At 54.2% G+C, this 27,423-nt stretch overlaps 2 protein-coding genes and 1 non-coding gene across 20 annotated transcripts; 1 reads left to right on the top strand and 2 right to left on the bottom strand.

The window, feature by feature from the left end:
- The first annotated feature begins 317 nt into the window (after positions 1-317).
- Positions 318-10,418, top strand: BAG6 (BAG cochaperone 6). 14 transcript variants are annotated; one of them, XM_019927192.3, is made up of 25 exons: positions 318-432; positions 1,466-1,583; positions 1,695-1,891; positions 2,128-2,181; positions 2,342-2,416; positions 3,031-3,269; positions 3,758-3,887; positions 4,377-4,574; positions 4,792-5,044; positions 5,398-5,475; positions 5,587-5,694; positions 5,817-5,929; positions 6,038-6,125; positions 6,331-6,614; positions 7,017-7,314; positions 7,473-7,642; positions 7,835-7,888; positions 8,001-8,103; positions 8,195-8,319; positions 8,500-8,646; positions 8,747-8,806; positions 8,917-9,060; positions 9,143-9,250; positions 9,796-9,942; positions 10,234-10,418. In XM_019927192.3, exons 1-25 carry the CDS (start codon positions 325-327, stop codon positions 10,327-10,329), a joined length of 3,495 nt encoding a protein of 1,164 aa, XP_019782751.1. In that variant the 5' UTR covers positions 318-324; the 3' UTR covers positions 10,330-10,418. The 14 variants fall into 14 exon arrangements, with proteins under 14 accessions (XP_019782751.1, XP_073666627.1, XP_019782753.1 ...); XM_073810526.1 differs by having other exon boundaries at positions 5,371-5,475; XM_019927194.3 differs by lacking the exon at positions 2,128-2,181.
- PRRC2A (proline rich coiled-coil 2A) lies at positions 8,392-27,341 on the bottom strand. Of its 5 annotated transcripts, none has more exons than XM_033863996.2 (31): positions 27,318-27,341; positions 24,979-25,153; positions 24,289-24,466; positions 23,824-23,923; positions 23,657-23,729; positions 23,174-23,317; positions 22,877-23,028; positions 22,602-22,681; positions 22,310-22,452; positions 21,534-21,624; positions 21,205-21,421; positions 20,314-20,788; positions 19,549-19,739; positions 19,031-19,325; positions 18,446-18,656; positions 16,379-18,244; positions 15,598-15,869; positions 15,269-15,399; positions 14,900-15,029; positions 14,707-14,792; positions 14,277-14,510; positions 13,990-14,130; positions 13,811-13,882; positions 13,525-13,692; positions 13,240-13,322; positions 12,846-13,056; positions 12,650-12,748; positions 12,298-12,510; positions 12,090-12,184; positions 11,889-11,979; positions 8,392-11,769 (listed from the first exon to the last, which is right to left on the bottom strand). In XM_033863996.2, the coding sequence occupies exons 2-31, from the start codon at positions 25,088-25,090 to the stop codon at positions 11,629-11,631; spliced, it is 6,495 nt and encodes a 2,164-aa protein (XP_033719887.1). In that variant the 5' UTR covers positions 25,091-25,153; positions 27,318-27,341; the 3' UTR covers positions 8,392-11,628. The 5 variants fall into 5 exon arrangements, with proteins under 5 accessions (XP_033719887.1, XP_033719886.1, XP_033719888.1 ...); XM_033863995.2 differs by lacking the exon at positions 27,318-27,341 and adding an exon at positions 26,976-27,134; XM_033863997.2 differs by lacking the exon at positions 27,318-27,341 and having other exon boundaries at positions 24,873-25,010.
- LOC117314024 (small nucleolar RNA SNORA38) lies at positions 24,666-24,796 on the bottom strand. The gene has a single exon (XR_004528711.1). It is a non-coding gene; the product is annotated as a small nucleolar RNA SNORA38 (small nucleolar RNA).
- Positions 27,342-27,423: the final 82 nt, after the last annotated feature.

The following is a 27,423-nucleotide window of genomic DNA, read 5'->3' as shown; positions in this document are numbered from 1 at the left end:
ATGACACTGGTCTTGTGTTTCCTTCCTTCTCTGCTTCCTAGCCCGACTGGCCCTCCCTTATTGTGATTGGCATCGTGGAGGCCCTCCCACCTGCCGTCCTCCAGATCCCTGTGCCGTCGATCTCTTGGCCTTTGTGTTTCTCTCCCTGTGCCCCGGAATCTGAAGGGGAATGGGGGAGGGTGTGAGTGTGTGTGCCTGTGTGAGAGAAACTCTTTAGGTATTGGGGCGGAGTCTCGGGCCGGGGAGGCTTCCGGGTATATAAAAATCTGCTCTGGGCGACAGCGGACCTCCCTCATAACATTCTTTCTTAGAGAGCTGTCGGCCATGGAGCCCAATGATAGTACCAGTACCACTATGGAGGAACCTGACAGCCTGGAGGTGCTGGTGAAGACCCTGGACTCTCAGACCCGGACCTTTATTGTGGGGGCCCAGGTGAGACCCCAGTACTTCTGGGAGACACCCATTAACTCTTCCTCTTATAGGTTCCTTATTCTGAGAGAAGAGCCTAATTTTCTGGTTTTCACAGTTTCTTTCATTGATTCCTTTGTTCATATTGTAGCCAGAACATTTTCTGATGTTTCCTCTTTGGTTTTTGTTGGGGAAGGCAGATTTTCTTTTGCCTTACTCCACCTGGATAAAACTCAGTGCAGAGAGAAAGAAGGAAGGAGGAATCTGTATTCCAACATCATAGATGAATCCCAGCCCAAAGGGAGAGACACGGCTCCTGCCTTTGGGAAAGGAAAGAGAACACACAGACCTAAAATACAAATGTGTCTTAAAAACAAAAACTGGTGACGTCTGTACTGTGTATTTAAAGGATAGAAATCAGATCCTGTAATGCTCATAATGCAGGTAGAGCTCTAACAGACAAAATTTTGAGGTGGTTAATTTATAGTTTTAAACACGGTGTTACATGTGTTTAAGGAGACCATGTAGGCTTGTGTGATTAGATATACGTAAACAGCTTGGTATTCTTTAAGAGTCAGTTGTCTAGTTAGGAAAAATGTTTTTCTGGCTTGCCCCTTTTGCTTTCTTCTTGCTTGAGTCTGCCTTCCTTAATCTGATTTTCTACTCCATCTTCTTTGTCACTGCTTTTAGCTTTGAGATTACAGTGTTGGTATCGTTCTGTGTTTGGGGAGGGGTCACCGGTATCTTTAGACACACACATTACTTTGGGAGCCAGGCAGAGAAGGAGAGAAGAGAATGTCAGTTGACTTTTCTGTTTTTCAACCCTGTAGTTTTGTCCTAGGTTTATAACTTGAAGTTTCTCATGTTTATTGTATGTATATTGACAGGTGTTGCCTTAATTCAGGGCTTTGCACAATAATTAACCTCACAGTTAAGACAGGCAGGTAGTGATTTTATGATGGGATGGTTTTTACCCCTCACAAGTCGGTTGTCCCTCTGTTGTCCTTCCTTTTTCTTCCATTCCCAGATTCCTATTTATGTCTCGTCTTCTTTACAGATGAATGTAAAGGAGTTTAAGGAGCACATTGCTGCTTCTGTCAGCATCCCCTCTGAGAAACAGCGGCTTATCTATCAGGGGCGAGTTCTGCAGGATGATAAGAAGCTCCAGGAATACAGTAAGGGGGTGGGGGAGGCAGTTCAGAGCTGCCGCTGCTGTTGAGGGATGAGCTGAGGCCGTGGGTTTACCTGATCATACAATGTTTCGGTGTAAATCTTTTTTTCTGCAGATGTTGGGGGAAAGGTTATCCACCTTGTGGAACGGGCTCCTCCTCAGACTCAGCTCCCTTCTGGAGCGTCTTCTGGAACAGGGTCTGCCTCAGCCACCCATGGTGGGGGACCCCCACCTGGTACTCGGGGGCCTGGGGCCTCTGTTCATGACCGGAATGCCAACAGCTATGTCATGGTTGGAACCTTCAATCTTCCTGTAAGCTTGTGTTTCACATGGGATGGTTTTTCTGGGGGTAGTTTTGGTTGTGGTAGCAGTCAAGAGCTTATAAGACAGGCGTCTCAGTCTTTAGATTGGGTTTGGAGGGCTCTGTGGTCTGATGATGGCCTCAGTCTTTGAAGAGATAGGGGGTGGGGCTCCAGAGAATCAGTTGGAAGTGCGGGGGCCTTAGTATTTGACTTCTCCCAGAACAACTTCCCTTACCCTTTCCCCAGAGTGACGGCTCTGCTGTGGATGTTCACATCAACATGGAACAGGCCCCGATTCAGGTATCACGAGGCCTGGGAGGGTCAGGGAAGGGGATCTGGGAGAAGGAGGCCATGAAGTGGGGGCGGATCTGGCTGAGGAGATGGCTGGGACCTGGTTTAATAGGTGGTGGAGCTTGTGGCTTATCTCAGACCTGTCCTGATCTTCTCTCTCCTGTTGTAGAGTGAGCCCCGAGTACGGCTGGTGATGGCTCAGCACATGATCAGGGATATACAAACCTTACTATCCCGGATGGAGGTGAGTGGGCAGGGCTGGCTAGGGTCTGTCTGTCTCACTGCATCCTCCCTACCCCTTTTCTCTCAGCCTAGGGGTGGGGGCATGACTGGCCACATCCACTGGATTCTCCCCTCCTAATCTAATCTCTTTGCAGTCTTCATTCTTTCGGGAAGAAAAAGTATCTTTGTGAGGCTGTTTCATCCCTGCCAATTCTCTAAGTCCCGGGTATCTGGGCAGTTTGTTGCAGACTTGTCAGATGATTCTCATGGCATGTTTTTTCAGTTAAATACGGATTCCATGCTTTTCTATTCCTCGCTTATCATATTTTATACTGGGATGGCCTAATTTTATTAGTTTGCTTTTGCAACCGGTGGCCTTTCCTTCTTTTCTCTTGGAGGTTAGGAAACCCCAGGCCATACTTTTTTTTAGTAATTTGTTTGCAAGCATCATAGGTATTCATCACACACCTAACTTGCGTAAGTCTTAGGGAGTTGCTAGGGAGTCAGGTGTAGATGCAGAGCCCTGCCTTCAGGGAGCCGAGTTAGCGCATTCTCCACTCAGTCTGCTTTGACCTGAGTAATTTTCTGCTGCTGTCTCATCTTGCCTTTGGTGTCCTGACTCTTCCCCACCTTCAGTGCCGAGGGGGACCCCAAGCCCAGCAGAGTCAGGCGCCCCCACAGACGCCAGCTGTGGCCTCGGAGCCAGTAGCCTTGAGCTCTCCAACATCAGAACCGGTCGAAAGTGAAGTGCCTCCTCGGGAGCCCATGGAGGCAGAAGAGGTGGAGGAGCGCGCCCCTGCCCAGAGCCCAGAGCTCTCCCCTTCCGGCCCAGCCCCAGCAGGCCCAGCACCTGCCCCAGACACAAACGCACCCAAGTGAGAGATGGAGGGAACCTTTTGGGGTAGGAGTGGGTTGGGGATTCTAAGTGAAGTATGAGGACCAGGGAAGGTCTGATGGGAGAGGAAGGATTGCTTAGGGGTTATACCTGTAGAGTTAGTGTTGAGGGGCAGGGAGGGGCTCCAGTGTAGGTAAATGGGGTTAGGCCTGGCCGCTGAGCCAGAAGCACTGGTCTCCCTGGGGCAAGGAAATCCAAGTGGTGCTTCCTGAGTCCACACAGGCCCCGTCTGTTTCTTAGGGTTAGTGTTTTGCCATTGTAGGTACAGGATTGTATGGTGGGGAGGGTGGAAGCAGTTTATTTTCCTCTTCTCATCTTCCCCTGGGTGAGGTTAAAGAACGGAAGCTCTGCTAGTTCAGGAAGGGATTGGGCCAGGGGTCTGGGAGGCCAGGAAGAGGTAGGGCAGATATGGTGAGGTTGGGAATCTGAGGGAAGCCTTGGCTCACTGCCTCTTGGGGTTGCCCACAGCCATCCTTCCCCTGCGGAGTATGTCGAGGTGCTTCAGGAGCTACAGCGGCTTGAGAGCCGCCTCCAGCCTTTCCTGCAGCGCTACTATGAGGTTCTGGGCGCCGCCGCCACTACAGACTACAATAACAATGTGAGCCCGCCCACCCCCTTGCCCAGTACTCCCCAGTGGGGCAGGGAGAAATGCAGATCACCCCTTCCCCCCGCAGAAGGTACTGCCTTCGACAGAATAGCTGCTCTTTAGATTTGGAAGGAAGTGATCTTTTCCTCCGTGACAGAGAAGGAGGATCTTTTTCTCTCTGACATCTTTATCATGGCCACTGTCACTGTCCTCGCACCCTCTTGATCCCCTCAGTGAGTTATTTAGGAAGTTTATAAAGTAAGGGAGATTAGCAGGTGGTAACTGATTCATTGTAGGGCTTATTTTATCAGGAAGCTGTTAACGTGTATAAAACAGAATTTACTTGCAAAGATGTGGTCTACACAGAAGCTTCTAAGCACGTACTTGAAGACGTAGAGGACGTGAGAACGTGGTAATTTCAAGAAGGTGCTGTTTTTGTTAGCAAGGTGGATTCTAGCCTAATGTTTTCCACCTTTCTGTGTTTGGCCCCGGGGAGTACAGCAAGAGGGCCGTGAAGAGGACCAGCGCTTGATCAACTTGGTGGGGGAGAGCCTGCGGCTGCTGGGCAACACCTTTGTGGCGTTGTCTGACCTGCGTTGCAATCTGGCGTGTGCGCCGCCGCGTCACCTGCATGTGGTCCGGCCCATGTCTCACTACACCACCCCCATGGTGCTCCAGCAGGCGGCCATCCCCATCCAGGTGGGTCAGGGGAGTCTGGCCTGAGGGAGAATGGAGGGCTGTCAGTGGAACGATCCAGCATAGCTATTGGGCTCAAAAGAGGTTAGAAGGGGAGCAGACTTTGGAAACGTGGTGACGCACGATGAAGGAGCCTTTAGAAGTACAGTGTGTCGTGGGGTGCTCTGGGTTAGGCTCTGGTGTTTTTCTCACTTCTGCCCCATCCATCTCTATCGTCCAGATCAACGTGGGGACCACTGTGACCATGACGGGGAATGGGACCCGGCCCCCCCCGACTCCCAATGCAGAGGCACCTCCCCCTGGTCCTGGGCAGGCCTCGTCCTTGGCCCCCTCTTCTACCACCGTCGAGTCTTTGGCTGAGGGGGCTCCCTCGCTAGGACCGGCTCCCCCACCGACCGCCAGCCACCCAAGGGTCATCCGGATTTCCCACCAGAGTGTGGAACCCGTGGTTATGATGCACATGAACATTCAAGGTGAGTTAGGAACAGTCGCTGGCAGAGAAGAGCAGCGCGATGTGGGAGGTGGGGTTGGCGCTGAGGTGTGAGGGCGCCAGGGTGGGGAAGGGGAGGCCAGGGCTGATGGCGGTGGCAGGGGGATCGAGCAGAAGCTCTTCTGGTTGGTGTGGGGGGGGAGGGACAGGAAGAACTACTTGTCCTCAGAGAGCTGTTTGCATGGTGAAGGGAGTGTTTTCTCCTTGGCTAGATGGAGTGAAAGGCAGGCTTTGTGGTCGGGGGAGTGGAAGCCTGAAGCGCGCCGATCTCAGGAGGATACAGTCAGGCCTTGGCCCCGCCTGTCTCAGGGCCACTCTCTCTGTCTCCTTGCCCAGATTCTGGCACACAGCCCGGTGGAGTTCCGAGTGCTCCCACTGGCCCCCTAGGACCCCCTGGTCATGGCCAGACCCTGGGTAAGAGTGAGGGCATCAGAGCAGGCTGAGCTCTGGGTAGAGAAGGGGTAGGGCCAAGTGGGTGGGTTGAAGGGGGTCCAGGTTCAAGGTTACATCAGACCCACCCCCCAGGCTCCACCCACATCCAGCTGCCCTCCCTGCCCCCTGAGTTCATGCACGCCGTCGCCCACCAGATCACACATCAGGCCATGGTGGCAGCTGTTGCCTCCGCGGCCGCAGGTAATGACCTGAAAGGGGAAGCCTGGGAGGTGGGGCCTGGACCACGGTGGTGGGCATCATCCACTGGCAGGCCGGGGCCCGGCCCTCAGCCCTCTTCGGTCTCTCCCCTCTGCCACCCACAGGACAGCAGGTGCCAGGCTTCCCGACAGCTCCCACCCGGGTGGTGATTGCCCGGCCCACCCCTCCACAGGCTCGGCCTTCCCATCCTGGGGGGCCCCCAGTCTCGGGGGCTCTGGTGAGTAGGGGTGGGGGAGTTCCACTGGGGATGAGTGTGGGGAGAAAATTCTATGGTGGGGCATGGAGAGGCCAAGACTGAAAGCCTGCCTTTCTCCTCTCCCCTCAGCCGGGCGCTGGTCTGGGTACCAACGCCTCTTTAGCCCAGATGGTGAGTGGCCTCGTGGGGCAGCTTCTTATGCAGCCTGTTCTTGTGGGTGAGTACTTGTTCTTCCCCACTTCAAACTGAAGAGGTTTCCCTGGCTCTGAAGGCTGATGCTCCCTTCCCGGTCTCCTCACTGGCACTTCCCAGTTCTCTCCATATTCCTTTGTTCTTGCTTTCCTACTGGGAAGACCAGAGTGGAGATGCTGTGGGGTCTTGATTTTCTTGAGATTTCAACTTTCCTCTTTTGGCCCCTATAGCTCAGGGGACCCCAGGAATGGCTCCACCTCCAGCCCCTGCCACTGCGTCAGCCAGTGCCGGCACCACCAACACAGCTACCACAGCTGGCCCTGCCCCCGGGGGGCCTGCCCAGCCTCCACCTCCTCAACCCTCCGCCTCTGATCTTCAGTTCTCTCAGCTCCTGGGGAACCTGCTGGGGCCTGCAGGGCCAGGGGCTGGAGGGCCTGGCATGGCTTCCCCCACCATTACTGTGGCGATGCCTGGTGTCCCTGCCTTTCTCCAGGGCATGACTGACTTCTTGCAGGTGAGTGGCTGGCTTGCTCCTCACTTCACCCTTCCTATTCCTGGGCCCAGCCAGGCACTGGAGTCTTGTTGCCATTATATTGCCACTTGGAAGGAAACTTGGGAATTTATTGACTCTGAACCCTCCATTTTGGAGATGAGGAAAACAGGGCTTGGAGAGAGAAGCATAGTAATTTGGGGCACTGCTTTCTGACCTAACCCCATCAGAGGGAGAGAGGCAGCTGCTCAACCTGACTCGACTCTGGAGAAGCTACAGTGTGTATTCTGCTTTAAGGTGCAAAGACTGGAATAGAGCTCCACGTCTTCCAGACCCCTGTTGATTTGTGCCTTCCTGATGCCCTTTTATGCCCTTGTCCCCATTCTCACTTTGTCTTCTGTTCTTCCTTCCTTCTCTGTGGGGCAGGCGACACAAACAGCTGCTCCGCCACCTCCGCCACCTCCGCCCCCACCCCCACCTCCGGCCCCAGAACAGCAGACGGCGCCTCCACCAGGGTCCCCCTCTGGTGGCGCAGGGAGTCCTGGAGGCCTGGGTCCTGAGAGCCTGCCGCTCGAGTTTTTCACCTCGGTGGTGCAGGGTGTGCTGAGTTCCCTGCTGGGCTCCCTGGGGGCTCGGGCTGGCAGCAGTGAAAGTATCGCTGCTTTCATACAACGCCTCAGTGGATCCAGCAACATCTTTGAGCCTGGGGCTGATGGGGCTCTCGGTGAGCAAATGGGGGTGCCTTGGCCTTCTCTAGGGAGGGGCAACCAGGGGACGGTAGATGGCCTTTGTTAGGGGTATTGTCAAGGTGGAGTGAGGCTGATGGGCTGGTGGGCAGGCCAGGTGGTAAAGGCCACTGCTTCCTTCTGCCCCTGTCCCTAGGATTTTTTGGGGCACTGCTCTCTCTTCTGTGCCAGAACTTCTCCATGGTGGATGTGGTGATGCTTCTCCACGGGCATTTCCAGCCACTGCAGCGGCTCCAGCCCCAGCTGCGATCTTTCTTCCACCAGCACTATCTGGGTGGCCAGGAACCCACACCTGGTAACATCCGGGTAAATGAAGACCTTGGGCCCAGAACTCTTCTCACCTTCAGTTCCTTATTCCTAACTTTGTTCGTTGCCTAAAGCTGTGACTGCCCCAGCTCAAGCCCTGGGCTTGGTTGGGGAGGAGGGGGAAGTGTCTTGAGGGGTGTGGGACTTGGTTCTAAACTTGTGCTGTTCTCTTCCCCCCACACCGCCCTCCAGACGGCAACCCACACATTGATCACGGGGCTAGAAGAATACGTGCGGGAGAGTTTTGTGAGTAACCCTTCCCCATCCCCTCCTCTCCTGGCTCTGGTCAGGATAGCCCACGGCTCCCAGTCTCTCAGGGCTTCTGATTTGGGGGTCTTGTGTGTGTTTTGTCTCTCAGTCTTTGGTGCAAGTTCAGCCAGGTGTGGACATCATCCGGACAAACCTGGAATTTCTCCAAGAGCAGTTTAATAGCATTGCTGCTCACGTGATGCACTGCACAGGTCAGGGGCTCGCTGGGCCCAGGTGAATGGGGCGTGTTGGATGTGCAGGGCTGCTGGGTGCCAGCATTCCGTCCTTATTTCTCACCCACAGACAGTGGATTTGGGGCCCGTTTGCTAGAGCTGTGTAACCAGGGCCTGTTTGAATGCCTGGCCCTGAACCTGCACTGCTTGGGGGGGCAGCAGATGGAGCTTGCTGCTGTCATCAATGGCCGAATTGTAAGCATCACCCAGCCCCAGATTCCCAGCCTTTTGTTTCCTCAGGTTTCTGTTTTCTTTGGTATCCTGCAGTTTTCTTTTCTTTTTTTCTTTTTCTCAAAACTGCCATCCTTTACTGTTTGGTACCTTTCGAAAGCTGTTTGAGGGTTTTGTGTTCCAAGTCTGCTTTCTGCCCCCCAGCGTCGCATGTCTCGTGGAGTGAATCCGTCCTTGGTGAGCTGGCTCACCACTATGATGGGACTGAGGCTTCAGGTGGTGCTGGAGCACATGCCTGTAGGCCCTGATGCCATTCTCAGATATGTTCGCAGGGTTGGTGATCCCCCTCAGGTAAGGGACCTGATGGGCTATGGGGTCAGGGGACTCGAAGGAACTGCAGAGATCTGAGAGGGCCTTTTGTGGTGGTCTCCTTCTCTGTCCTTTTGCACAGACGCTTCCTGAGGAGCCAATGGAAATTCAAGGATCAGAGAGAACTCCCCCTGAGCCTCAGGTACCAGGGAGAGGTCGAGGAGCCAGATAATGTGGAGTGGAGGGCTGGGGCCGGAAGGGCTGGAGGCTGAGAATTCTGAAGCCTGGGTCTTCCCACTGTCTGACTGCCAGCGGGAGAATGCTTCTCCAGCCCCTGGGACAACAGCAGAAGAGGCCATGTCCCGAGGTCCGCCTCCTGCTCCTGAGGGAGGCTCCCGAGACGAGCAGGATGGAGCTTCAGCCGAGACAGAACCTTGGGCAGCTGCAGTCCCCCCAGTGAGTGTCAGGAGGTGGTCCAGTGGGCTAAAGTAAGGCAGCTGAAAGTTGTGGGAATGACTATTTATCTTTTCCTCCCCAGGAATGGGTTCCTATTATCCAGCAGGACATTCACAGCCAGCGGAAGGTGAAACCGCAGCCCCCACTGAGCGATGCCTACCTCAGTGGTATGCCTGCCAAGAGACGAAAGGTTGGTTTGCCTCTTCCCTGAGGATCGCTCTTTATCCGAATTCCCCTGTTGTGCTTAGAGTCAAACTATGCTTAGAGTCAAACTAATTAGAGCTGGAAAGAATTCTTCCTAGTTTAGTCCCCTGATTTAATTGATGAGGAAAACTTTCTGGCTCAGACTTGCTCACGGTTGTTGCCCCACACTCTTATATTAGTCTGTTTGTCAGCAGTCCTTGTCATCCCTCAGCTGCCCAATCCCCATGTGACCAGGGCCCATCGTCGTTAAGGTGGGCTTCCTCTTGTGGACTAGCTAGCTGTGAATACTGGGTGGCTTGACCCGTCCTGCCCCTCTTGTTTTGAAGACCCAAGTCCAGCACATTCAATGGTGTTTTTGGCCAGAGCCAAACACAATTAGGAAGGCATTTCTGCTGTCAAAATGACACATGGACTGTTTCCCTTCTCTCCGCTAGCATGGAGACTCAGTGGTTGACTCATGGAAAGGGTGAGCTGGGTGGTGACATTGGATCTGATGTTGATCCTCTTTTCCCTTTCAACCCCATCCCCCAGACGATGCAGGGTGAGGGCCCCCAGCTGCTTCTCTCAGAGGCCGTGAGCCGGGCAGCTAAGGCAGCCGGAGCTCGGCCCCTGACAAGCCCCGAGAGCCTGAGCCGGGACCTGGAGGCACCAGAGGTTCAGGAGAGCTACAGGCAGCAGGTGCCCCCACCTTGAAGCAGCATAGGGATGGTCTAGTGGGAGGGATTGGGCTAGGGTCCCTCTTCCCTGGATCCCTTCAGAGATGAACTGGTCAGTCTGGGGCTACTACTTGGTTTTAAAATGTTTTCCCCTAGGGGCATCTGGGAAGGCTCAGTGATGCCATATTGGGCTACTGAACAGTACATGGCTGGTGGGGAAATGTTAGCTCCTGAGGGATGACTTCTGTGTGCTTGCTGGGATCCTAGGGGCTGGGCCAGTACCACTCCAACTTGCTTTGCTCTCTCTCTCTAGCTCCGGGCTGATATACAAAAGCGACTGCAGGAAGACCCTAACTACAGCCCCCAGCGCTTCCCTAATGCCCACAGGGCTTTTGCTGAGGATCCCTAGTTCTTTGCTCCATGGCCCTCCATCATCAGGGGACCGTTTCTCCCCTCTTCCTTCACAGTATTTAAGAAATAAAGTCAGATTTTCCTGGCTCTTTCTTTTGGTCTCTAAATTGTCTTCGTTAAGTAGTCTAAGCCCCTTAATCTTCTATGAAGTTGGTTTTATAAATTAATTCCCAGGAACCCACCTATACTAGACAGCTTTTAACATTTCACCACGAGCAGATGTGCGGTACGATGTTTTACTGTTCGTGCAGCACAACAAGTGTACAAGCCTGCTTGTTTTGAGGTCAGCCATTTTCAAGGAAAACTGCAAATGAGATGAAAGAAACCTACATGGTTTAAAGAAACCTATATCCTAGTACATGCTAGGATAGGGCTCTCAAACCATTTAATTGCCAAGCAGCTGCAGACCTGTAGTCTTGACTAGCATGCAGTGGTACCAGCGTAACTCAACCAAGTTTGACTATGGTAGAACTGTTCTACCCAGTTCAAGGAGCCCAATCAAGTTCAAGCTCTGTGCTTGAACACACGTGACAGCTATAAAGGCACTTCCTTTCTTTGTAGACACGACCAAAGGGACATGTGGCTGCAAATTCTCTGCTGTCCCTTCTCCTTTTTAGCTAGTTTGTGCTGGGCAAATAGAACGTGGCAGAAACCTAAGGCCAGGTTGTAAGCTTTGCAGCTTCTGCCCAGACCTCTTGGAACACTGACTCAGGGAGGGACATTAAAAGGCCTTATGACTCAGGATATCTTGCCAGAGAAGCCATGCAGAGACAGTGGTTGACAACCCAATGGAGTTCTGCCTTCCAGATGTCCCACCATGGCCCCAGACATGTGAGCAAAAGCCCTATAGGACCAAGGAGCTCAGGTGCTGACTGACTGGTTACCAACCAACCTCACTCACTGGCACAAGATTTGCCCAAGGGAGCCCAGCTCTAATTCCTGGCCCACAGAACTTTAAAGATACAACAAAAGTTTGTTCTGAGGTAGTTCTGTTACATCACTGAGGTAAATGGGAAATGGTTCCCTGACTGAAACCACTCTACAGATCACGTGGCACTGAACCATGACACAGGAGATTGCAAACAACTGACCCATCCCCAAAATCATTTTGGAAATATTTTTTTAATCCTTTTATTATTCTTTTTTAACAAACGGCCCCAGGGATAGGGGACCAGGGGAGGGGGGAGGAGGGGAAGCGAGGCCCCAGCCCCACAACCCCTCCCCACCCGCCCCTTTCCCCCTTATATATTTATAATCTATATACAAGCCCCGGGGGGGGGGGGCAAAGGGCACTCCCTCAGCGGGGTGGGGGCAATCCAGGCTCCTTGTCCCCTCGGGGCCCAGGCTCCTCTGCCCTTCGGGATGGCCCTTCTCGAGAAGGTGCCCCCGTCCGCTCCCAAGGCTTCGGCGTCCAGCACAGGGCATCTGGTGGGGAGGCCTGGGGGACAGGTACATGTGGAAGAGTTAAGTCAAACAGGGAGGTCAGGGATGAAAGGACAGGAACTCAGGTGGTGACTTTTAAATTAAGACTTGAGACCACAGGGGTTTCTCCTTCACCTGTTGGTAGAGGTCGATGCGCTGGGTGCGGAAGACTCCACTGTAGGTGGAAGGTGGGGCCTTGAGACGGGAGTTGAGGCCAGAGAAAGACCTGAAGGAGGAATGGCATTTGAGGCAACCTTAAGACCTGCCCCTGGTCCCCAAAGAAAGTAAGTCCTTGGGGATGGATAGGCAGTCTGCATCCCCATTCCCTTCTCTTGCCTTCCAGCTGGAGGAGTACGTGATGACCCAGGTCCCCCAAGGTTGCTGTTCAGTTTTCGATAATCATGGAACGGCTTTAGTTCTACTGGGTGCAGCTGAAGGACAAAAAATTCATGAGCATCCTGCCTCTCAACGCTTTTATCTCGAGATGCTAAATCCTTACCCCTAACTCTTGGGGTTCCCTAGCACTTCAGTTCCTGTACCTTACCTCTGCTCGCCCCAAGCTAGGGCCGAAGGGCCTGGCAGGTGAAGGCAGCACCCGAGTAGCAGGAGCAGGTGGGGGCCGCACAGCCAGGCTGGGGGGCTGCAGAGCAGGGCCCACAGGTAACAGAGAAAGGGGGGGTGGGGCAGGAGGCGGCGCTGGTGGCAGGGAGCCGAAGTTCACCACAGGCAGCTGAGAGTCCACCATGGGTAGAAGCACCTGTAACGAGAAACATGGGAGTGTGTGTTGGGGCAGGGAGGAATGTCAGAAAACCATGGAGAGAGTCCAAACAGGTAACAAAAAAAGCTAGAAGTTGGAGGAGAACAGAACAAAAGGGAACTGGGAAGATAAAAGGTACCTGCTGGGCAGGGGCCCCTGAGGGGAGGAAGCCACTTTGGCCACCAGGTTGCAGAGGAGGAGAATAAAAATCTGAAGGGGATGGCAGATCCTGTCGCACCTGTTGGGGAACAGGGAGGAATAAGTCAACTCCCCCAAAAGCATTCTTCACCCCACCCCTAACTCCCTAAGCCCAGCACACCCCCACCTCTTCTTACCTGAAGCAAGGGTGGGTCTGGCAAAGGGCTAGGGCAGAAAGCTGGAGAGTAGAGGAAGGAAGGTGGAGGGTAGAGAACTCCTCCAGCTGGCAACTTCCCCAGCTCTGCTGCTTGCAGTGGGGAGAAATCCAGAAACTGGCCCTTGACAGCTACCCCAGAGAGCAGTGCCGAGGGTGGGGCTGGGCCTGGGGGGAGGTACAGGGGCTGTGATCTGAAAAGAAATTGGGGCAAGGGGGAGGAAAGGCATCAGGAAGCCAAAGTCATTTACTCCTTTAGTCTGAGCAGTACTGTTAAGTTCACTAGCCGCCAGGTACCCTAGAAATGTATTCCCCTTCCTTCTTCCCCTGAAACACAGTTCCATTTCCTTCTGAGATCCACAGAGATCTAGTCTTACCTGTAAGGGTGCAATGAGGGTGTCCCAGGGCGGAAACCTCCATTGTTGGGATGTAGCTGAGAGTCTATGGCTCCCCCTGAAACCTGCAGGAGAGCAAGTATGGAATAGCTCCAGTTTTCCTGGTCAAGAAAAGCTCACTCACCCCACCCACTACAGCAAAAGCAGGGAGAAAAATGAAATGACAAAAAAAAAAAAAGTGTTAAAAACTACAAATTGGAAAGGTTTGATATTAGGAGACTACAGAAAGGGGCAGAAAGGGGTCTTGGGATAGGAAGTAGGACCTACCTGAGAACTGGGAGGCCCAGGGCTGCCATAGAAGACCTCAGGGTACAAGCGTTGGCCTGAGGAGCTGGTCTCTGGGCCACAGTGCCCAGAACCCAGGTTCTTGGATTGTGGCTCAGCTGAGGCAGAAGCACTGGGGAGCAGCTCCCAGTCTCGGGCTATGGGAATGGCCTGGGAAGGACAAGCCTTGTCAAGGGGGCTATCTGGGCAACCTGGATGCCCAAGTCACTCTCAGACGCCTTCTCCAGAAGTCTAAGGTCTTTCCCCAAAACCTCACTCTCCCACTTACCTCAGTGACTGATACCGTTAGCTCCTTCTCTGCTTTTAAACTGTCTCCCACCACTAGGCACAAGTCCGAGTCCTGTGATCATGAGGCAGGAGAGATTGTCCCATGATTCAGACATGTGTCCTCCACATCCCACTTCTAGTCCACCCAACCCAAGACACCCAGATCTAGCCTACACAGACCTTGTCACTGGTACCAAACTGGACTGGAGGACCAGGTCGATGGGATGGCCGGAGGGAGCCAGGCTCTGGGCCTCGGTCTGTACGCTGCAATCGTTCTGTGCCAATGGGCCCAGGGGGCAGAGGCTGCTCCCGGGGCAGCTCCTGGGTAGGGCAACACAGTGAAGTAGGATTGGGGAAAGGAAAAGGAAGCCCCAATCAGCACACACAGGCAGAGGAAAGGGGAGGCAAAGGTAAGGCCAAAGTCAAAGTCCCAGAAACATTCTTCTGATCCTTTCTTGGTCGTTTACCTTTCTGTCTCCATCGTGGGGGGCAGGTGGCCGTCTCCTAGGAGGTTCAGAGGGTTCAGAGCCAGGTGGACCCTCACCAGGAACAGCATTCAGGGGGGAGGGGCCTCCAGACCGCTTGGGGGGCCCCTCTGCTGCCCCCTTGAGTCCTCCATCAGGGGAACTTCGCTGGCTGCAGGGACCTGATGACACCTGAGAATCCCCACTCAGGTCCACCCCACTGTCAGACTGACTCATCTGAGAGGAGTGGAGAAGGAGTTAGGTCAGAGTAGAAACCACCCCAATACCTGACTGTGGTACACACATAGACAAACTACACAAAGTAGGCAGCTACGTGATGCAACAGCCCCATACTCATCCCAGCATAGGTGGGGAAGTATGACCAGTGTTCAATAAAATCCCAGCTCAGACACTCCTTCCCACCCTCACTTACCTCTGTGCCAGCCACATCCTCAAAAGGACTCAGGGGTTCCATCCAAGGCTCCATGGAGCCAGGCTGGTAACTCTTCCGGCTAGTGGCTGGGAGGAGCACCAACACAACAGGAGTGAGAGAAGATGGCTCTGCGGCGCGCCTCGCTCTCTAAGCCCTCTAACACAGTCCTTTCCTTCTGCTCAGCTTAACTCACCAGTATGTATACGATTCCAGAGGTGAGGGGTCAGGGCCTCTGTTCCTGCATCTCTGGACTCTCCCTGAGGGCCTGGGCCCTCGGGTTTGGGGCCCAAGAATCCAGAGCTATGAGAAGGTGGCAAAGATTCCTAAAGGTGAGAGACCAGAAGCAAAACATGAATGAGGTGGGAACTGGGGAATGTAAGCACCTGAGACAGAGTGCCCCAGTTGTGGGGAAAAAGGGAGACGTGGGAGATAAACAGCGACTAACGCTGAGAATTTGGGGTAAAAACACAATGACAGAAATAAGAAAAAGAGTGAAGAAAACGTAAGTGAAAACCTTTGAAAGTGAGAGCAGTGAAACATCACCTCAAGCCCCATCCCTCACCTCCTGCAGCAGCTCCGGTTTTCTGGGAGGCCGCTCTCGCCGTTTGGGGGGGAAGGGATTAACCCCGGCAGAGTCCCGGGGAGTCCCGCCCACCCCCCTGACCATCGGCCCTGGCTCCTCCAAGTGGGGGTCTGGGGAAAAGGGGAAATCCGTCAGCATGTCTTGCTCTATCACTGAACCGAGTTTTTCCCTCTGTACTCCACCTCCCAACCCTTCCACCCTCAGTGCAGACACCCAGCATCAGGGCTCCCAGGCCAGATTCCTCCCCCTTCAGCACCTGGCCTTCTCTGGGGATGGAGACATTTGCACCCTCAGCCCCTCCAGCTTACCCGAATTGACGTCATTGTTGTTGGCCCTCTGAGGGTCATACCGGGTTGGGGGCCGAGGGGAAGGGCCTTGGGGGGTTTGGGGAGGCCCAGGCTTGGGCCTTGGGTGGCCCCCTGGTGCAGCTGCACTTCCTTGGCGGCTGCTGAGCTGGGCCAGAGCCTGTTGGATGCCAGCAGGGTTGCTGTGGATAACCTGGTCCAGGCGGAAGACAGCAGAACTGCTGGGGGGTGGGGGAGGCAGAGGGAGCCCTGGGGAACGCTCCTCTGGAGGACGGCTGAAGAAAACAGAGCATCTGTTCCAGTATGCACAGAATTGTTATATCTTCCCTACAAGTCCAATCTCTTCTATCTCTCCACCTTCAACCAACCAGTCCTCTGCGCTAAAATCCAGGTGTTTCTAGGCACTTTCCCCCACCCCCCCACACCGTGCGGCTTATGGGATTCTCGGCTCCCCAGCCAGGGATCGAACCCAGGCTCCAGCAGTGAAAGCACCGAGTCCTAACCACTGGACAGCCAGGGAATTCCCCATTTCTGAGCACTTCCAAGGAATTCTACTTGTAAAGATCAAGGAGAAAGCAAGGAATATGGGTGTTCCCAACGCTGTCAACTGCTTTCCAGCTACTTTACCTAGACATGGATAACCTAGTGTGCCTAAAAGCTTACCCTGCGCCCTCAGATCTCACACTCCAGTCCACAGCACCCAACCACACCTTTCCCCCAGGTTTTCTCCCCTCCCCCAACTTTTTAACCCTAAGAATAAACTTAGTCACCTGTCTGTACCCACCTTCGGTTCTTGGGAGAGGGCCAGCTCCTCTTGTCCCCTCGCCCTGGGCCGGTCCTCCCTCCAGGACCCCCGCCACCTCCACTGCTACCGCCACCACTGCCAGACTTGCTGCTTGGGCCTGGGCGCCGGTTCTGCCTTTCCATGCCTGGCCGCTGACTCGAGAAGCTCCGCTTGCTCAAATCCTTGGCTCTCTGGCTCAGCTCTCCACGGGACATGGCTGAAATGCCTGGTCCAGCTCCACCTCCACTGCCTCCGGGAGTCCCCACAGCTTTGGGGGTTAGCAGTGCTGCTGGCGGAGCCTCCTTGTCACCCCGGCGCTCACTGGCAAAGTCACTGCTCTCTGAGGCAGTCTCCCATTCCTCATTGGCTTGGTCTGAGTTCTGGTTTGACAGATCGGGAGACTTAGCAGCTGCCCGGCGAGGTGGCGGGGGCACTGCTACCGTTGTGAGGGCCTCCTCCGGTCCAGGAGTGGAGACTGGAAGGGCAAGGGAAGAGGTCTTGCCCTCAGCCCCCCTGGCAGCGTTCTCCCGTTCCTGTTTCAATCTCCGGAAACGAGGCGGTTTGTCCTGCTGCTGAGCCCTCCCATGTCGCCTCCTTCTGGGCCGCTCTCCGTCTTCCACACCCATGCCTATGTTGCTGCCTCCACTGCTGCCTCCTCGGGCCATGGGGGACAGGGGCCCTGGGATCAGCTTCTCTTTCAAAGGTTCCTTACTTGGAGGCAAAGGACCTGTTGGAGGCTTCTTTGGAGCCAGAGACTTGGTTGGGGGGCTCCAGCCTGGGCAAATGGGGGGAGGGGGCCGCCCTCCCCCTCGACCCCGGCGTGATGGCACCCCTCTGGGAGTGAAGACTCGTCCACCTCGGGCAGTGGAAAAGCGGGCTGGGGCTGGTGAAGGGGGTGCTCCTGATGGTGGGGGAGCAAGAGGGACCTGCGTAAGTACTCCTTCCTTGGGTGTCGGGGCCTCCTTGTCTGAGGGGGCCAGATCACTCTCATGGGTCTCGCTGCCTGTCTCTGAACCCCGCTGCCGGCGCCGCTTGGGGATTTCTTCATACTCTGAACCCTCACTCCGTGTCTCGCTGGCAGTGCGGCCTCGGGGAGCAGGAGGATGGTTTGGTCCCCCTGCCCCACCTCCACGCCCATCATCTCCTCGGAATTCCCGGTAACTACGGAACTCTCGGCTTCGGGCTCCCCGCCCCCGTCCCCCATAGGTGCCCCGAAAACCCCTCCCTCTGGCAAAATACTCCCCTCGGCCCCGACCCCGGCAAGAGGTAGGACCCACTCTCTCATAGGAATAGTCCCTCCGAAGCCTTGGGGCAGGGGAAAGAGTCCCACTGGGTGGGGTCTCCTTGGGGCCACCTATCTTCCCCTTTGCCGTCTTCAACGGGTCTGGCTTTGGAAGCTTGGGGGTTTCATCCCCCTGTTCGAGGGGCTTGGGGGGCAGATCTTCGACTTTTGCAGGCAGGGGGGGTTTCTTGATAGGCCCAGCGCGGCGGGGAGGGGCCCCTGGCTCCTCTGGAGGGATTCCACGACGACTGCTGCCTGGACGAGGGCCCCAGCGGGTCTCAGTGCGGCTCTCTCTGCGAGGTGGCGGGGGACCTTGGCCTCCAATTCCACGGGCAGGCTTTCGACCTGCTTCTGGCCCGGTCAGCTGTGGAGTCTCCTCCTTGGAGGTTTCCTTTTTGGGTGGTGGAGCTTGTATCTTGGCTGCCTCATCATTGCCTGGGGGCCAGGGGAGTGGACGGGGCCCTGGGGGAGCTGGCTCCTCCAGAGGGAAGCGAGGGATTGGGGGCCCAGGGGCTCCATTCTCAGGAAAGCCCGGATAACTGGCCAGATAGGGTGGTGGGGGAGGTACTGGAGGGGTCTCGCTCCTGAAGAGGGAGACAGAAAAGAATGGAAATTAAGTATCTTAAGACGAGGAAAACCAACTAGATGGGGAAAGAGAACACTTTATTATAACCCAGACACTCCTTTCACGTTAACCCTATCACTTCACTGATAACCCAAAGTACCTTTTCTCCTAGCCTAGATATTGTCACTGGAAACCCACCCATTTCTCTACTCAGACTCACCTCATCCCCTTCTCATCCTCGTCAGCAGCCTGGCGCAGTGGTGAGGTAAGTGGGCGGGGGTCAGCAGGTGTGGTGGTGAAGACATCTCCTACCCAGGCCAACTTTGGATCCACTGGTGGGGTGCCGCGATCCCGCAAGAGTGGGGGTGCGTGGCGCTCAAATGGCTCTGAGCTTGAGCCTCCACTGTCTGAGCGCTCCCGGGGAACCAGGCCTGAGGAAACAAAATAGTATGAGAAAGACCCCCCTTTTTTATGTTACAAACCCTCCAGCCCAAAAAGCATCTCCCCAGTTAATCCTCCATGTCAGCCCAGTCAATGTCGGCACCTCCATCTCCTGGGCCTTGCCCACGCTCCTGAAACACAGTTACCCACTAAGCTTCCCTAGAGATGAATCCAATTAATCCCCCCACCCAGGTAAATCCCAGTTAAAGAAGGACCACTGTTTCATTTCTGCAACAAAGAGGTATCTCAGCAGTGCTAGGCTCCCCTCTTAATTGGTGGCCCTTCATCCCCGTAGCAAGATGCTGATACCCACTTCCCAGGACTAAGGGGTCCACCATCCCCTCCCTCTTCTATGGCCCCTTACCAGAGGGATGCACACCAGGAGGATAGAAATCCAGAGGGGGCCGGCCCTGAAGGAGCCGGGGGTCCACATACGGAGGAATCATCATCCAGCGGGGATCAAAGTTCATAGGGGGCATGGGTGGGGGCCGGCCCAGAGCACCTGGGTACAGGGCCTTGGGGGGTGGTGGAGGAGCCTGCGGAGCTGGCACAGCCCCCATGGTCACAGGCTGTGGTGGTGATGGGGGCACTGGGGCAGGTGGGGCGGAGCCCTGTTGATGCTGCTGCCACTGCTGCTGTTGCTGCTTCAAGAGCTGCTCCTGGGGAAAGACAAAAGGGGATGAGAGAGGCATCAAAGGCCCCAAACAAAAAAAACGAACAAAACAAAAACCAAAAACCGGCAAGTGCGACAAACACCTCGACTAGATGGAAACTAGGGGGACACAAAGGAAAGAGAAATGGTAGAGAGTCCCAGAAAGTAACTCATGGATAGGATAAATCCACGAAAAGCAGCCTTTAAGAGGGGAAGTAACTTAGTTTCACCTGCTGCTGCCGCTGGAAACGAGGAGGCAATGATTTCTGATACTTGGGGTAGCCCAAGCCTTGGCTGGGGGGCTGCCGGGTAGGACCAACACCATCACCCTTGGGCTCCACCTTTGGGGCTGGGGGCGTGGCAGGAGAAGGAACCTCTTCTGGTGGTTCAGGACCCTCTTTTGAGGGTAGTTGGGGTTCCACTGCATGAAAGAAAAGATACTCATCAAAGTGGTCTAGTCCCCTGACAGATATTCCATGAACACCCCCATAATTTCAGCTCTCACCTCTAGCTCCCCCACTGAAGGTTCCATGAACACCCCCATAATTTCAGCTCTCACCTCTAGCTCCCCCACTAAAGGTTCCATGAACACCCTCATAACTTCAGCTCTCACCTCTAGCTCCCCCACTAAAGGTTAAGACCATCCCATTTAAAACCCATGAAAACACTTCATGGTCTCCCAAAAGCCAACGGTGGTGGCATTAACTTCCCATGAGACCATCAAAAGTAACAGACACTTTCTTCAGCCTTGCTCCACTCTAGGCCTACGGGAAGTGGTTTCAGGTCACTACTTATTCAGGAATTCAAGTAACAAAACCTTTCCCCCTAGGATGTCCATACAAGTGAAAAGACCCTTCTCGATCCTACCACCGATGGTCCAATAAACCAAAACAACTGCCTTCTATTTCCTTTACTCACATCCTTACCACCTGCACCCTCAACCCCAAGCAGATAAGAGATCTGGCACCTGGTAGTACCCATCACCATCTCCATACCTGGGCTGGCTTCGAAGCTGCCACTGCTGGTGCTACTGGTGCTGCCACCACCACTCACCACGGTGGGAGCTGGAGCCACACCTGGAGTGGGGGTGGACTGGGCAGGAGGGGCCTGTGCCGGCTCTTCTGGTTCTTTTTCAGGTGTCGGGACTGGTGCCGGTGGAGGAGCTGGAGGTGCGGGGAGTTCTTTGGGGGCCGCGGGTGGTGGAGCGGGGGCAGGAGGGGCAGCAGGTGGTACAGCAGGTTCCGATTTGAGCCGCTTGTCAGGTGCCCCAAACTTCTCATCGAGTCGCTTGAGTTTCTCGGCACAGGCTGCCCTGCGTTCCTCCTGCATGCGCCGTTCCTCCTCCTCTCGCCGTCGCCGGGCTCGCTCCACAGCCAGGGAGATTTCAGATGAAGACTGCTTTCGCCGCTGCCGCCAAGCCTCATCCTCATCTTCGGGTGCTGGGGGCTTGCAGGGAGGGCCCCCGCGATCCTGTCAGTGGGCAGACCCAGCAGGGCCAGAGGTATCAGTCATTATGTTTCTTATGATCGCTTTCACAGACTGATCAACTGTCTCTAGCTGCAGGTGCAAAGACCAGGCCTAGGGGCTGATGGCCTCTCAGGGTAGGGACAAACTCATGATCCTAGTCTTGTTTCCTCTCTTTCAGAGACCCAAACATCCAGGTCTCCTTGTTTTTCCTAACTGGCATCCCAGTTTCTCTTCTCACCCAGACTCGCCTAACACCGACGATTTTCCAAACCTTTCCAGAGATGCTCCACAGCTCTGCATTTCCTGCAGCCCATTTTCGGTCCTCCCTCCAGCTTCCTCTTATTACTACTGCTTCAATTACTCAGCTGAAACTAATCTCCCACAACTGACCCTCTCAACCCCTCATTGTAGACACTCACTGGGTAGTCCCCAGGGGGGCCCCAGTTCCCGGTGGGGCCCCGGTGAGGTGGGGGTGGGGGAGGCTTTGGGGCAGGAGGCCCCGGCTCTGTCTCTGGAGGCCGAGAGGTCTCTGCCCAGGCCGTCTTGGGAGGGGGTGGTTCGCTGCCGGGGGAGTTGCCCTTTTTGCCATCTGCTTCAGGGGGCCGTTCCTCACCAGCAGCTGACTGGGACTCCTTGCTGTGAGCAGACCAACAGTGGAATTAAAATCAGCTGCAACCCAACTCCTTTAAGAGTATATTACCATGAGAGAAACGGAGCCCCCTCCTCTCCCCAGAGGGCCCGAACTCACTGGCCCTCAGCTCCCTCCTCATCGGAGTCTCGCCCGTCTTCCTCATCGCTGAACTTGAGCTTCTCAGTGTAGTCGACCTCCTCGTGGGCCCCTGAGGAGAACAGTGAAGAGTGGTAACCCAAGCATTCTGCTCTCCAATCTCATATTTTCTGGAACACAGGAACTACGTGATAGGATGTACTACTAATGCCAACTGCCCTCCTCCCACTGACATCCAGATCCCCACCATAACTCTCATTCTCACTCCTCTTAGTTCTCTACCAGGACTTGGCTTTCTTCCACGTATCTCCCCTACCTTTCAGTGTCTGCTTTTCTCCCACACAACCCATTTTTTAAGATTTTTTTTTTTTTGATGTGGACCATTTTTAAAGTCTTTGTTGAATTTGTTACAGTATTGCTTCTGTTTTATGTTTTGGTTGTTGGCCGCGAGGCATGTGGGATCTTAGCTCCCCGACCAGGGATCGAACCTGCACCCCCTGCACTGGAAGGTGAAGTCTTAATCACTGGACTACCAGAGAAGTCCTGTATGACCCGTTTTTTCCTCATCAGATTTTGCTTTTTAAAACTAAAACACTTGGGAATTCCCTGGCGGTCCAGTGGTTAGGACTCCACACTTTCACTGCCGAGGGCCTGGGTTCAATCCCTGGTAGGGGAATTAAGATCTCATAACTTGTGTAGTGCAGCCAAAAACCAAACCAAACCAAAAACCAAAACAAAAAAACCCCAAACCAAAACCAAAACAAAACAAAAATACTTGGTCCTTAGTATCCACTCACCTGCCCAACCATCATCATTCTCCTGGTCCAACTGATCAAACTCTTTGAGATTATCTTCTTTAAGAATGGAAGGCCGACCCACAGGTTCTACGAGGCGCATTGGTGGCCCTGAACCTCGGGGGCCTGCCACACGGGGGAAACGGCTATGTATGAAAAAGCAAAGGGGAGAAGAGGTTAAAAGACAGCATGTTGTATAATCACATACGAGACTGAGCCTCCTGGCTAGAAAACCATCTCCTCCCCAATAGGCTTCCCCTGTCCCCAACCACAAACCCAGACCTAGATTACTCACCCGGGCCCATCAGGAGTGGGGTATCGGTAAGGCCCCTGGGGTCCATAGGGCGGAGGGAACGGGAGATATGGGGGATACATCTGCAAAAGGGCCCAATAGTAGCTGCTCAGAGGGACAGTCAAATAGCCTACCAGCTCCCTAAACCTATTATTCTCCCACCCTCACTATATGTCACAGGCCCCTGCTTTCCATGTGTCCCCTCCAAAGACTAAGCCCTAATTCCTAACTCTCTAACTTCCAGCACAACCAATCCAAAACAAGATACCCAAACTCACGAAAGGCGGCATCATTCCGCGGTAGGGAGGGAACTGGGGTGGGCCTGCAGGCTGCAGCCCACCCCGGGGATCATGGCCGTGATGAAGTTTGGAGTCCGGGCCCTCCAGCTCATCAGGGCCACGCCCACCTCCGTCCCTCCAAGTTGTAGAATCTGTATTTTGGAAAAGGCAGAGAGAACATAGCTGAAAATGATGGGGAGAAAGATGAATAAGCTAGCACCTAACTCTGAGATGGAATAAGGTAATGTCCTGGCCAAAAGGTAACCACTCATTCACTCACTAATGGCGGCCACTCACTTTGGGGGCGGAGGCTTGGTCCGGGCCCAGACGACTGTTCGGCAGACTCCCTTTCCTTGGCAGCCTTGTCCTGGTCGCCAGCCGCCTGCAGGGTCGGAAATTCCTCTCGAGAGAATCGTGACAGTAGGCTTGATGCCCTTCCACCTGTTGGTGTTGAGGTGCAAAAGTAGGAGACACAAGTACATTTACTGAGGACGCACCATGAGAGTGGAAGGGTCTGATAGGTAGCAGATCCAGTTCTGCCTCCAAACTCACCCGCTACGTACTACATGTTCATTCCCCAAGAAAAAAGGTCAGTTTTGGGACATCCTCCTCACCTTCAGTTAATTCTGAGACAAACTTGCTCATGTGTGTCCCATGAAACTTGAATATGGGATCCAAAATTTAGCCAAAGAGGAATGAGGAGGTACAGTGGAGGTACAGTGCAGGACTCCTGCCTACTATGGTGCCCAAAGAGACCTCCCCAAACAGCCCTGCACTCACCATCTCCATGTGCTCCATGGGTGACACTGGCTTGTGCCCAGGACTTTACCCCGCTTGGAACCGAAGGAGCGTTCTGGGGAAGCAGAGATAATAAATGGTGACGTGGATGAGAAGCTTCAAGCCATTCTTGCCCCTGCCCCTTAAATAACATCCAGTTCTTCAGATACCTCGGGGGCTGCTGGGGGTCGTTTCGGTTGGTTGGAGGCAGGCGTCTGTGAAGCCGGCAGTGGCTGCGATTCCGGCGGCTGAGCGGTTGAGGCATCGGAACTGAGGGGATGGTAGGATGAGAAGGTTAGAGTCTGAGATGGCTCCAGCTCCACTGCTTCTCCAACTGGTGGAGGACAGGAACTGAACCCAGGTCTACTCCCTACTTTTAAAAAGTATTAGGGCAAAATACCATAAGCTCGTCACCCTGCATAGGCTGTCCTTTGTTCTTCAAGCTTTCTTTACATCTGACAGAAAGCTAAAGGTACCATTCATCAGTCATCTAACAGGAGTCCTACAATAGGCAGGACAGGGTCTTCCCTGTTTGTCTCTGACTCTCATGTGGCCAGGCTAGACCAAGCCCCCATTCATCCTGAAGTTCAAAGTTAAAATATTCATAACTCTAAGTCCCCCAGGTCTCTGTCTACCTCTTGGGGTCGGACTGCTCCTGTTTGCTTGCCCATCCTGTTCCGTCTTTCGGCACTAGTGAGACGTTGGGGTCATTGCCTTTGTTCTCGGCTTTCAGGCTTGGAAGGTTGGCTGGGGGTGGCATACGCCGAGCAATGGCAACTTTCCCGAGACTCTGCAGGCCATGGCGAGGGGCAACTGGAGAAAAGGTGGAAAGAGAGTGAAAAATGCTTTATATAAGAGATCTGACAGCATCCTACCCTAGGTCCCATTTAGACATCCTCAATATCTTCTCTTAGAAACCAAACTTCTCCTAGAAACCTTCCCTCCCTTTGCCCTAGGCAACCTCTGAAATTCTATCAGGAAAGAAGGCTGAGATGCTTTACATTCAATACTTCTATGTGGGATGGTTGATCTTGAGCCTGCAGGGAGCAAGCTGGCCCCAGACTTCTCCAAGTCCACATTTCTCTGCCTCCAATTCTTACGTGTCCAAAGACGGGAAACCACAGACACGCCTTTGTAGGAGGGTACTGGTGTTCACCCAAAGCGCAACATCCCCATGGGACCCAAGATAAAATTAGAAAGTCTCTAGTGTTTCTCTAACCTTTGGATGTATGTACCATAGTTGTTTCCCTTCGAAGAGCTCTGAAATATGTGCCCCATTCATGCCCAGCCTCCTATAATTAGGAACATCATTGCAGGACCCTCACCAGCGGGTTTCTGGATCTCTAAGGACTTGCCCTTATATGTATCAAACAGGTTGAGCGAGGAATACTTTTTTCCATCCTTCCCCTTGGCAGTCGGCCCCGAGCGATCGGACATTGCGCTGGAAGCTCATTGAGTACGTTGGGTCCTGCAGGCACCTCCCCCAAAACGTGCCGGAGCCTGTGGGCCAGATACCAAGTGTTTCAGTCTCTGCTCCATTTAGAGACTCCACCAGAAGCTTAGACTCGTAGGCTCCCTTTTATTCTCATCAGGGGCCCAGATATGTGGCCCTCTAGTGTCTCTTCCTCCAGCCTATTCAAACACCCCAGTCGCTTTAAGCAACCATTATCTACTTAGCTCCCCACAGAGCCCAAATGCCATGTTCCCTCTTTCCCCTAGACATCTCTTGCTAAGGAAACCCAAATAAAAATCCAGTATCTTCCTAATACAAACACTCTTCCCTTTGTACCAGCCTATATAAAGTGTAGCAGCCTCTTCGTTATGCCCACAAGTGATAATCTCTCTCCACCAAAATCATTTCAGAGACCTACAATAAAAAAGGGCAAGTCCAAGCTCCAGAGAAAACCAGAAAGACGCATACAGCTCCATCATGTAAGGAACAGAGCTTTAGATCCCCTACTTATTAGATACCAGCTTCCTGTGTGCCAGGTTCTATTCCCAGCCGCCTCACTCCCATCCGAGGAGGTTTGCAGGAAGGTATGCCAGAGTTTAAGGATTTTATGAGCTTGCTCAGCCAGACTGGGGGCTGGTGCAAGAGAACTCCTGAGGGAACAAATGGGGCTCTACATACTCCCAAGCTATAGAACCAAGTATTTGGGATAGCCTGTCTTTTCCTACACTTGCCCCCATCCCAGCTCCTGGAAAAATTTTTGTCTGCAGATGAAATACTGGTGGGCTCTGGTTTACCCTATGTAGATGTGAGAGAAACAAAGCATTATGGACCCACCTCAAGCATACCATGTAACCATGGGGCCGAGGCCGGAACCAACTTCATTTTCCTACCCCCAGTAAAAACACACATCGGCAGTCATTTCTTTCCCTAATACCCCTTGCTCCCCAAGCCGGCCAAACTCTCCAACATCGGTCAGTTCCTGGGTGACAAGGCATTCGTTTATAGAGAATGGTGTAAAGGAAAGAGATGGGAGTTGGTGAGACATCCAGACAGGACCAGGATGATAACCCAAATCAAGAACTTTAAGACAGGTTAGATAAGGATTGCTTTTAAGGTGTTTAAGGAGGCCAGTCTTTGAAAATAAATTTATGAAGGAAAAAGGGACAGAAAAATAGTGAAGAAACTAAAATAAAAGAGAATTAATACGAAAGCAGGTGGGAAATAATACACGTAAGCGGGAATGGTAGGAAAAGGATGTAGACCAAAGTAAGGGAGCAACGTCAAGAGACCCAGGAGAAAGGGCGGGGTTGGGATAGAAAGGAGATAAGAAAGGAAACATGAAAAAAGCAGAAAAGAAATTGAGGAACGTAGAAAGCACAGATGCGGGATAAAAGCAGGGCTCCAGAGTGGGAGTGACTCGACGCGAAGTGGGGCGTCAAGAAGGGGGAACCTTAGCGCTGGATGATGGGAGGGGTCCACTGAAGGAAGGGAGACTCTTGGAGAAGAGGACAGTCAGGCGCGGCCCACCCTAGAGCGGCGGCAGGGAAGGGGACCACAAATACGGGTGAAAGGCCAGGAGCGCAACGGGGGGCGGGGGGGGTTACGGCCCAGGAGTGGGGGGTCGCCCCATGAAGCCATAAGGTGAGTGGGTAAGGGCAGGCCATAGACTCAGAGAAAGGCTGGAAGTGCGGGTCCCAGGGTGGGAGTATCGGAGGGGGAGGGGCAGGCAGGGCCCGGCAGCAGGAGGACAAAATGGCGGCGGCTAATGGCAGCTTCTCCTCCCCCCGGCCCGCCACCGCCGCTGCTGCCGCTGCCACCGCTGCTCCCGCGCCGGAAAAGGGCGTTAGCATTCGGCTCGCCCAGACTCACCTGGCCGGGTGCGCGGGGGTCCGGGACCGGGGCCTAGGGGCTCCCCGGGGTGGGATGGCGGTGGGGCGGGGGCGGATGGCGGCGGATGGCGCCGGGTTCGGCTCCTCCCGTCTCCCTCGCTCACTCCGCGGCTGGGCCCCGACTAACGGCCCATCCGGGCAACCGCCACCCCCGGGAGCGCCCCCCCGCCGCCTCCCACCGCGCATAAACACGCCCCTTAATTTGCATAAAGGGCGGGGAGCTTTCTACCCTATCCCTCTTTACTTCCAGGGCTATCCTTATTAAAAAAAGCAGAGCGTGCGAAGCTGATATAGGCTATTTGCATAAAGAGGAGGGACTTACAGGCGCTAGGACGCCGGTTGGCTGAAGTGGCAGGCCCCCGGCGTCGGCCGTTGAGACGTGTAGAGGGGGCGGGAATGCGGCGCCGGTCGGCCTGGGCGCAGAATTT

Source organism: Tursiops truncatus, chromosome 10, assembly GCF_011762595.2.
Source record: "Tursiops truncatus isolate mTurTru1 chromosome 10, mTurTru1.mat.Y, whole genome shotgun sequence".
Classification (NCBI taxonomy): Eukaryota; Metazoa; Chordata; class Mammalia; order Artiodactyla; family Delphinidae; genus Tursiops; species Tursiops truncatus.
The sequence above is the reverse complement of the archived record's forward strand: the minus strand, read 5'-3'. Positions and strand labels throughout refer to the sequence as shown.

What these genes read in the sequence shown, in the direction of transcription:
- BAG6 (XM_073810526.1), top strand. Translation starts at nt 325, where the DNA reads ATGGAGCCCAATGATAGTACCAGTACCACTATGGAGGAACCTGACAGC. An exon ending in TATGCAGCCTGTTCTTGTGG is followed by an intron (nt 6,126 to 6,330) that starts GTGAGTACTTGT and finishes TGGCCCCTATAG; the next exon opens with CTCAGGGGACCCCAGGAATG. An exon ending in TCACGTGATGCACTGCACAG is followed by an intron (nt 8,104 to 8,194) that starts GTCAGGGGCTCG and finishes TCTCACCCACAG; the next exon opens with ACAGTGGATTTGGGGCCCGT.
- PRRC2A (XM_033863996.2), bottom strand. Translation starts at nt 25,090, where the DNA reads ATGTCCGATCGCTCGGGGCCGACTGCCAAGGGGAAGGATGGAAAAAAG. An exon ending in CCCACTCCTGATGGGCCCGG is followed by an intron (nt 22,453 to 22,601) that starts GTGAGTAATCTA and finishes TTTCATACATAG; the next exon opens with CCGTTTCCCCCGTGTGGCAG. An exon ending in GAATGATGATGGTTGGGCAG is followed by an intron (nt 21,625 to 22,309) that starts GTGAGTGGATAC and finishes TGTTCTCCTCAG; the next exon opens with GGGCCCACGAGGAGGTCGAC.